At 44.0% G+C, this 10,492-nt stretch overlaps 2 protein-coding genes across 2 annotated transcripts; one reads left to right on the top strand and one right to left on the bottom strand.

Moving 5' to 3' along the window:
- Positions 1–5,524: 5,524 nt before the first annotated feature.
- Positions 5,525–6,121, bottom strand: LOC310870052 (26S proteasome non-ATPase regulatory subunit 9-like; the record flags this gene model as incomplete). Its single annotated transcript, XM_083781076.1, has 1 exon — positions 5,525–6,121. One exon carries the CDS (start codon positions 6,119–6,121, stop codon positions 5,525–5,527), a length of 597 nt encoding a protein of 198 aa, XP_083637202.1.
- Positions 6,122–9,745: 3,624 nt separating this feature from the next.
- Positions 9,746–10,192, top strand: LOC310871231 (ubiquitin-ribosomal protein eS31 fusion protein-like; the record flags this gene model as incomplete). The annotated part of the gene is made up of 1 exon (XM_083782721.1): positions 9,746–10,192. The coding sequence occupies one exon, from the start codon at positions 9,746–9,748 to the stop codon at positions 10,190–10,192; it is 447 nt and encodes a 148-aa protein (XP_083638847.1).
- Between the last annotated feature and the right edge of the window lie 300 nt (positions 10,193–10,492).

Below are 10,492 nucleotides of genomic sequence, written 5' to 3' on the forward strand. Positions count from 1 at the left end.
CTAATTCAAGATGCTCAGCATATGTACTTTTGTTTGATCAATTGAAGCACAAATGAAAGAGAATAATCGTTCTTTCTCTCCACTTCTTCCCTCCATCTCTCCAGGTCCCTGCGCCCCCAGTAATGTTTCTGTTTCTGAAGAATGTGGGGCTAGCACAGTGTCCTGGTCCCCTGTTTCAGGGGCCAACATGCACATAGCAACAGCAACGGACACGAATGATGGACACGAACACACCTGCAACTCAAGCACTGCAAACACCTGCTCTTTCACTGATCTACACTGTGGTGGAAACTACTCTGTCAGGGTTGTAGCTGTTGACAGAGGTTGTCACAGTGAACCAAGTTCAGCTGTGGAACTTGAAACAGGTGAGACACTCACCAAAGACACTGATATTTAGCATATACTGTATCTCTGGGAGATACTTGGGCTACAATCTAGACATGGATGAGTGTAAGAAACGAGTAAAGGGGGAGGAATGAATCATTTAGCCACCCCACAATGCAATCTCCTAACTAAACATAAACAATATACTGTACGTATAGCATGTCCACTCATCATAATACTGATTTTAGATCTTAATTGTTACAATTAGTTACATTTCTTTCTTGTTCCGATCAGTTCTAATCATTTACTATACAGAATATCTTTGAGCCCAGTTATATTGTGTAATGTTTAACTCTGTATTCCATCGTCTCTTTGCAGTGCCATGTGTTCCTACCAGCGTCTCGGTAGCTCCTGACTGTATCAGGAACACTGCTGTTGTGTCCTGGTCTGCCAGCAGGGGGGCAGTACAGTACTCTGTGTCTGCCTGGAGTAGTTCTATGAATGCCACCTGCCTGTCCTCTGAACTCAACTGTACCCTTAGAAACTTCACGTGTGGCACCAACTACACTGTAGCTGTCAAGGCTATTAACGGCAACTGCTCCAGTGATCCGAGTCAGACCCTGACATTCAGCTCGGGTAAGAGATGGAGAATTTACACTATACACTGACTGACTGCATGCTGCCACCTGTAGATTATTCATCTAATTAAAACAATCCATCATTTTCCCCAGTCCCTTGCCCGCCCCAGAATATAAGCGCCAGGGTCAACTGTTCCTCTAACACCGCGGCCATCTCCTGGAATCCCAGCACCGATGCCCTCAACTACACAGCTTTCGTCACTGGTGGTGACGGAACAGTTCTCCCGTGCACGTCTTCCGACAATACGTGTTCCGTCGAGGGTCTGCCCTGCGGAATTACCTTCTCTGTTCAAGTCAGGGCTCACAAAGCATACTGTGACAGCCAGCTCAGTCCACCAGTCAACATCTCATCAGGTACCGTATGGGTGGCCATGCCGCCAAAATTGTTTAAAAAAAACAACAACTTGCATTTCTTAAACCCTCGATCATCCGACCAACCAAATTCCCTCTCATGTGTATTCTCCAGCTCCATGCGAACCCCAAGGCATCAACGGCTCCTTGGACTGTCTGTCCAATGAAGCAACCATATCGTGGAACGCAACGTTAGGGGCAGAGATGTACACGGTGACGGCGGTGGGTGGAGGCCACGTGACAAACTGCACTGCTTCCACCAGCACCACGTGTATGGTGGATGACCTTGCCTGTGGTGTCCTCTATACGTTCTCTGTCACCGCCGCCAACAGCCTGTGTGACAGTCGTCCCAGCGCCACCATCCAGTTGCAGACAGGTAACGCACGTTTAAAAACGCAGCTCAGAGACACAGAAACACATGTACACGTACATTTCTTTCCCTGTAATGTCTATGCGAACCCCGGGGTCTGTTGAGGGGTTTCTTTTAAAACATAAAATTTTAAGGTGGTCACAAAAATGAAAAACTTGTACACATACAGGCACCAATACAATGCTTTCTTTACTATCCTCACCCTACGTTTTAACAGCAGGCGAACAGCGGTGACTCTGGGTGATACAAATCTCCTAGAGGGAGTTCCGTATCACCATTCATGGAGGGTAAACAAAGAAACATTATTTTCATGTTTTCGAACGACGTTCCACCGCCCACTTTTCGACTATCGCTGGGTCCCATAGACAAATAACGCACTTCCGGAAAATACGCCAGGCTGTCACCTGCTGTTAGAACGTACCATTAGCTTTATAATGTAGAATGCCCATTTAAGTGCTTCACTCAGAAAAGCATCTTCAAAACTCTGAATCCCCCCTCCCCATTTAGCCCCATGCCGACCAGTCGACCTCTCAGTTGAGTACAACTGTGCCAACCAGTCGGCACTGCTGTCCTGGACTCCCGCCAGTGGTGCAGTGGAATACTTCGGCTGCGCCCAGGACGCCAGTGGCGCCAGGCTGTGCTGTGACAGCTTGGACACAAACTGCACCATAGAGGGCCTTCGCTGTGGAGTCCAGTACAACGGCACTGTACTGGCCTCAGACGGGACATGCAACAGTTCTGTCAGTGACACAGTACGCATTGGAGCCGGTAAGAAATCTCACAGTTGTTACAAGAAACGGATGTTTTGCGATTATTTAAAACCTATTCTATACGATAGTTTCTGTATTCACGTCGCACCATGATGACAGTTGACGTATTAATAACCAGTCCAACTCTCTCCTTTTAGCTCCCTGTGCTCCAGACAACGTGCAGGTTCGGCTGTTGCCGCAACACACAACACGCAACACAACACGCCAGGTGTTGCGTTTCAGCTGGACACAGGTCCCCTGTTCACATGTCCAGTACATGCTGACCATGACGGGTAGTCTCCTCGGGGACAACCAGACATTGTTCGACCTCTCGTCCTCTTGGACAAACTCGACTGCCTACGAGATGCCCCTGCCCTGTGGTTCATCTTACGTCGCCAGTGTGGAAAGCAGGAACTGTGGTGGAACCAGTGGCCAATCAGTGGCTCGCAGTGGAAATACAGGTACACTGAGACTGAGACTGAGACTGATACATATTGTTCAAAAGCCACGTTGGTGCATGTATGTGATTGTGCCGCTCGGGCAGTTGTTATCACAATCAATACTAACGATAAACCCTCCCCTCCACCCCCACAGCTCCTTGTCCTCCAACAGGAGTGACATACAGCGGTGTCTTCTCCTCGGCCACAGTCTCATGGAATGCTTCCGTACATTCCGTCACGTACACGGTGTATGACGACAGCGTCTCGCCAAAGTCCCAGCTGTGCAGCACAGGCAACCTGTCCTGCTCCGTAGTCAACGTCCAGTCCAGTCACCTGGTCGTCACAGCCAGCAACGAAGGAGGGGAGAGTGAAGAAACACGTGTCACATCAGGTACGCGCTTCAGTGCACATTGATGTTAAGAATGCTTCATAGGACTGGCCCTCTAGTCCTGGGGGCCCGGACAATTGCTAGTTTTCTGGTTTGCCATCTAGAGTACCAGGTCTGAATTAGTCCCTGAGCAGACAGAGGAGATCAGCTGCTTCACAACATATAATTTAAACAAAATCATAGATAGCAAATAGCAAAACTTACGTGTTGCTTTTTCCTTTACACTCAAGGATGAAGGAGATGTCACTTGAGAAATGACTGTTGACGTTGGCCATGGACATCACCTGTAAATCTCAGGTACTGACTGTGGAAGGAAAGAGCTTCATCATCACCGACCTGAACCCAGGAACCTACTTCAATACTTTAACGTGTTATTTAAACAGGTTAGGGGGGGTCTGGAGATCATCTCTGTAGAATAGGAGACCCGCAGTGTTTCAGAAACCAGAATGTGAAGGTTGCGTAAGCAACCATTAAAATCCCAAAGTCGAGTCCTGTTTTCAAAGTGCCAATATTACAGTGGGTAGACTTTAGACAGAATATGGAGGATAATGGTTTAGAACATTATCAATTTGCCATAACATTTATAGAGGGTATATAGAACACATCAACGGGCGATTGCAATGGCCTAGCCACTAAACATAACCACATGGTGTAAGCAATTTTTAATGTCATCTGAAGTTTTGGGTACTATAGAGCTGTTCCAAATATGGACACAACATGCATTGTTGATTTCCTCTATGCTTGTGAAGAACTATGAAGTATATTTTTCATTAAGATGTATGTGGGTAAAAGGTTTGAATGTTTTATATCATTTTTATGTTTTTTCATACTTTTTTATACGATTCTTTTTCACTTTTGTACATGATATAATAGCATATTCTTAAAGTAATATATCAGGCTGTGTTTTCCAGGTACAGAGAATGTTGACCTTTGATATTATGAATTTATATTTAACAATATTCTCAAATAAAATTCAAATAAATGAAAAATGTGTAAATGTGTCTTTTTATCCCATCATAATATTACAAAAAAATCACACCCGTGTGAAGTGAGGGGCGCTAATATATTAAAGTCTAACTCATGTTGCTATGATTAGGTGATTTAATGGTGATGTAAAACAAACAGTGACAAAATAAACATTAATTTACCTTTATTGTCAATGGCATGTAATGTTTGTGTTAGGGACAGGATGATGTACATTTTCCCTTCATTGTCAATTGCATTTTTAAACCTGTATATAGGAGGGGCTAGCACCCCTCAAAAATATACAGACATTAAGAATCAGCCATGTCCTCATTTTCATGGAAATAATCAGATTTCTTTGGTAATTAAATTATTTAATTTCTGGGAAAAAAAAGTTTTTGAAAACAAAAAAAAGAGCTAAATGTATGAAACGGAATGAAAAGGAATTGTGACCCAAAAATGGGTCCGTCCCGTTGCTTGGGATACAGCTCTAATTACAGTGCATGCTACCATTGTGTGGTACCAGCCACTAATGTATCAATACTGAAACATTCTGTTACAAGTAAAAGAACAAAAGTAATGGCATCAAAATAGTTGATGTAGCAAAAGTAAAAGTAAGCCTATACTCACTAATACAATTAAAATCGTTTGAAAATAGCAGATCTACAAGCTACTGTAGTTAGCCGATATACAAGCTCACAAGTTTGAGCTATTTTCAAAGTTTAAATATAGGCCTGATGAAGAGGTTAATGTATGTTTTGTAATAATAATAATTCAAATGTAACAAAGTAACTAACTAGTAACTATAGTTTTCAAATAATTGCAGTGGAGTAAAAGTACAATTGTTTATCTCTGAGATGTAGAGGAGTAAGTAGAAGTATTGAACATTGGAAATACTCCAGTAAAAGCACCTCAAATTTTTACTTATAAGTACAGAGTAATGTAATGTAAAAGTTATTAGTTTCAAGCACTGCAGCATCATTAGCAGGCAGTGTAGTACATTTACTCAAGTAACTTATTGTTCTTGACCTTTGTGTGACAGTTAACACTCTGCAATAAACAAAACAAAAAACATGTTGTTTTCATAAGTACCTAACTAACAATGCGCATGGTCTCTCTAGGCATCTATTCTATACACACAAGCAGGACAGCACTCTTTTTCTTTTACTTTAGAGGTGATAGCTGAGAGGCCGTCTCGGAAGCAGTAAGGTCCCAGGTTCGAGCCCCAGGCCCCAGTGAGATGTCCCTGTGGGGATGCTTATTATTAACTGAAACTTCAAGACAGTCGAATCATCTCAGAGTCATCTGTGGATCGGAACAATATTGCATCCCAGTAGACCTCTCCCTGACCATCGCTGTGGAGTCAAGGACACATGATGGGCTAGTCGGCCACCTCTAATCACTGTGACACGCAATGGCTTCCCTTCGCTATGTTGGACAACAGCGGCAATGTTCTGGAGGTTCTGAAAGTTTCCCGTCTTCACAGAACCAAACTGCACGATCTCATCGCCAACTTGAAGACCAGCTTGACATGCGGGAGAAGCTTGTGTCACAGCGTCCACTCGTGCAAAGGGAGGCAGAGTAACCTCGTGATCCATAGACTCAGACTGCGCCTCGGCCTGACCATTGTTTTCACGCTTGGCTTTCTCTTGCAAGTGCAGCTTGTGCAACGCGTCTTCTATGTCTGACATGACGGCCTTGTGGTCATTCTGTAGGCACGAAATGTTGTGTCTTGCTGTTCTGATCTGGTACAAGTCGATATCTGCCCGCGGGAAGCCTTCTGCGTCAACCAGGGGACCTGAAACCCCAACACCTTGACCTTCCAAGATGTCATAATAAGCTTTTATCTGCTCCTCAATTTGGTCCTTCTTTTTCATAATAGTTTTAACATTGTCCATAATTGTTACTATACAGATCCTCTCTTGTGAATTGCCACACCTCTCTGTAACAATTCCTTTCAGATATCCAAACGTCTAAAATCTAAGAAAATGTTCAGATTGATCTGCACCTTAAATAGGGCGGCTAACTAAGAGCTCTGGTCTGACACAAGTTGTGTCACACGACACACACTGTTGTCACATGCCTGCCTAAGCCTAACAATGCCGATTTTCACTGGCGTTGCATTGTTCTCTGTGACAGTGTGACCCCACCCTGTCACTGTTTGCTCGCACTGTTAGAGTGTGCAAAAACAACTATATATAAGGGGCACGGTGGCACAGTTGGTAGTGCTGTCGCCTCACAGCTAGAAGGTCCTGGGTTCGATTCCCGCTCGGGGCGCTGTGGGTGCTGGCGGCGTGTTTCCTCCTCCGCGTCATCAGTGCCCATACCCGAAGGTGGGGTTGGCGAAAGGGCCTTTCTGTGTGGAGTTTGCATGTTCTCCCTGTGTCCCCTAGGGTAGGTACCCTCACAAAAACATGCAGTAATCCTGGTCTCTAAACTGCCTCCCCCTGGCCAGCCGGGACGCCTGATGGAGGGGAAAGGAACTTGTTGGAATAACGTGTTCCTTCCACGCGCTACGTCCAACCAGGGAAACTCCCCCCTGTCAGGTGTAAAGGAGCAACTTGGACACTCAAGCATGAAGGAAGCATGAGTTAAGTCCGTTGCTCTCCCTAGGTTGGCGGAGGGTGTGTAGAGCCCAGGATCACATCACAGGATGATTGACACAGGGGTGAAAAATGGGTTACAAAATCGTGGGACAAAAAAACAAAAAAACCAACTATAAGCAAGCAGCAAATGGATCACACACTGTCCTGTCACTTTAAGTGACAGCTTTAAGACAGCTTAACTGGGCCAAACCAACTGCACCTCTAGGGATGGGGAGGATTGCTTGTCGCTGAGGGACAGTGGAGTCTAAAAGGACTCTGGAAAAGGACTTTCGAAAACTAAAGACTTTGTGAGACAACAGAGCTACAAGCTCAACTACAATATAAATATATATGTAACTGTTTTGTGACTGTTTTGAGCGACTAACATGTTGTGGATCATGTTTACCCCTCTTTTCATTTGGTCCTGTGTTGTGGGAGGAGCCAGGGGGTATATAGCTCTAGGAAATGGCCCAGTCAGTCAGTCTGCTGTCTGGAGCTGGTCAAAGAAGTGTGTCAGTCTCTGAGGAGGTGATGTTTTGTTTATTATTTGTATAATGCATTTTGGATCTAGATCTGTTTTATTATGATGTGTATATATATATATATATATATATATACATGTAAAGTACTTATATTATACAATAATGATTTATTTAAAATGATTGGTTTGATTTATATTATTGTATATAATATGAAGTACTTTATTTTGAATATCCTTTTTATTTTCTACTTTCAGACATAATTATGGTCTCCTTAGTTTGATGTCACTTATTGCACTTGGGGAATAAAACTGGTTTAAACTCTGCCCATACTGTGTTGCCTTGCCATCTGTGATGTTCATACGACCCTCGCCTAAGACAGGGGTGTGACATTCTCTCTTGAGTCTTAAGTTAACCACATGAATCGTCTCTACTCTTTGCCTAAAATTTGCCAGAAATAGCAGATCACTGGGGGTGCATGGAATTAAAGTGTTACATTAAGTGTTTAAAATGGCTCTGAGAAACTGTTCTAATGCTAACAACATCCCATTATTCCGACTATGTGGCTTTGTGTGCGGTTAGGGTTAGGAAACAGCAAGCAAGCTAACACCGTTAAACCCAACCCACCCTCCCTCAATACTTAGCCTACTACTTAGTGAACTAAGTGGTTAATGGTACATCACTGTCAGCGCGGTTCTGTGCCAATCTGGAGGATTTCTCTGTTCCTGCTTTTTCCACAGAAATAAAAAAAAATCAGTTTGGATTCATTAATCCAATGTTAAGTGGGCCAGAGAAACGTTTACAATGTGATGTAGGGCAGGCTATATTATGTGCGTAGCAGACCAGACCTACGCTTCATACCTCGGAAAGGAATGGCCTTGAGGGTGTGATGTTGTGTAATTGATTTAACGAGTGTGTAATTGATTGAATGATCGCCGTGGCTGTCTGCTGTACCAGACAGAACCTGTTACTGAGTTCAGCGGTCATTATTAAAAAATAGCACAACTGAATTCAGTGATTGACCAATCAAAAGCAAGCACCATCATTCAACCAAGCCGTGTGTTTTATGAGAGGACTTGAGAATGAAGACTTTGTTTGTACTTTGAGTTGGAGTCAGTTGGAGTTTTCCTGCATTTGTGTCGAGCTAAGAAAAAACATCCTGTGATGTATACATAGTACTGTATTCATTTTCTCCAGATTAATCACCTTTATCACTCACACAGCACTATTAAACTGTTTAGGTCACTACAAATTTTTGTGTTAGAGATTATGAGAGCCTTTTTATTTGTACCGGTGTTTCTGTTTTGCTGTGTCAGAAATAGCAGAGGAAACTTCTCCACTGAGGAAGGAAAGAATGAAAGAAGCGAGGTGACCACATCACAGACAGACAGGAACCGTCTGCTCGATATGGGAGAACTGCTCATGAAGGTTGCCATGGACGCCAGGCTGAAGGCAACAGAGTCGGAGAATAAAGGTGAGGTCAAGTCAGACATGTTTGTGAACATGCCAAGGCATCCAGTTTAGAAACCACTAACACAGTAAAACTGGGAATGCATCTGTGATTTTCAATTTAGCTATACATTTTACTGTATATATAGCAACATAAGTGTTTCAGAAAACTCTTAGGATTTAGTGGTTTAGAACTGTGGTTCTCAAAAATAGGAGAGCTTGTGCATCTACATTTAGTTTTTCGGTGTATTGCATGGCACTCATCCGTATACTTACTTGAGCAAATAAAACAGTTTGTGCAGCTTATCCAAAAAACTACACCAACCTTCAAAGATTTAAAGGTTCATGGTGCTTGCTTAATGTCTGTCTGTCTGTCTGTCTGTCGACACACGTTCCACACCACCGCAGGGGGTGCAGTGGTTGGTGTCGAGTCGGTCGGACCAACGGTTGTCCAGAACCGCCCCAAAAAGGCCTCTCCTATACAGGCATGCCCAAATATGGGCATGCCTGTATAGGCAGACCTGAGGCAGAATGAGAACTCCATATATGGGCATAAAAGGGAGATAAAAGGGGCATTTCCAAATTGCATCGTTCCAAGTAGGCCAGTGCCCAATGACGGGCACCGCTGTAGAGGCTCCAACGGGCACCGCTCTATAGTTGCCCAAATTTGGAGACATATTTCAGAGATATATGTCATCAGGGATTGACGTCATAGATGACCGAAGACACAGGCTGATCACGTTAAGTCAGAGCTTCACTTTGGAGCCACGCCATTTATGTCCCAAGATCCACCTAAGTACCATGTCACATGATGGGAGTGGTTTTGCGATGTCAAATAACACCTTATTTGGGTGCGGCTGCTGTGAAAATAAGGACATGGCTGAGACATCATGACATCAGCAGGTTGACAGGTGGAGCATATAAGAACAGACCTTTTTGATATTTTAACCTCATTTCAGCTGAAGAGTGTGGTACATACATTACTCTTATCCGCCATTAGGAACACAAGATGCAGATTTTTGTGAAAACCCTAACGGGGAAGACGGTAACCCTCGAGGTCGAGCCTTCAGATACCATTGACAATGTCAAGGCAAAAATCCAAGACAAAGAGGGCATCCCTCCCGATCAGCAGAGGTTGATCTTCGCCGGTAAGCAACTGGAGGACGGACGCACCCTGTCCGACTACAACATCCAGAAGGAGTCCACTCTGCACCTGGTGCTGAGACTGCGAGGCGGCGCCAAAAAGAGGAAGAAGAAGACCTTCACCACCCCCAAGAAGAACAAGCACGAGAAGAGGAAGGAGAAACTCGCCGTGCTCAAATACTACGATGTCGACAACAATGGTCTGGTCCGCCGCCTGAAGCGCGAGTGTGACGAGTGCGGTCCCGGTGTGTTCATGGCCAGCCACTTCGACAGGCAACACTGTGGAAGATGCAAGATGACAAAAACAGTCTGACCAAAAAATAAAGTGTGTGCTAGGAGTGACCAGTGCACCATGTCACAGGATGAGTGTATGGTTTCCACCCATAGACTAAATAATATGCACTGTCACTCCCTTTGATGTCAAGAACTACTCAGTTGTTCTGTATTACTGGTGGCTTTATTTCACATGCCTTCGTCTCAAAGCCAAACACAAAAAGAATAAACAGTGATCAGATAAACAATAACGGGAAACATAAAGCACATAAATGGAGTAAAATAACACATGAACAACTATTTACCTCACTGGCTGCACGTTAAATCAAAAGGAATGAAG

Source organism: Protomyctophum parallelum (genome assembly GCF_964188405.1).
Source record: "Protomyctophum parallelum genome assembly, chromosome: 14".
NCBI lineage: Eukaryota > Metazoa > Chordata > Actinopteri > Myctophiformes > Myctophidae > Protomyctophum > Protomyctophum parallelum.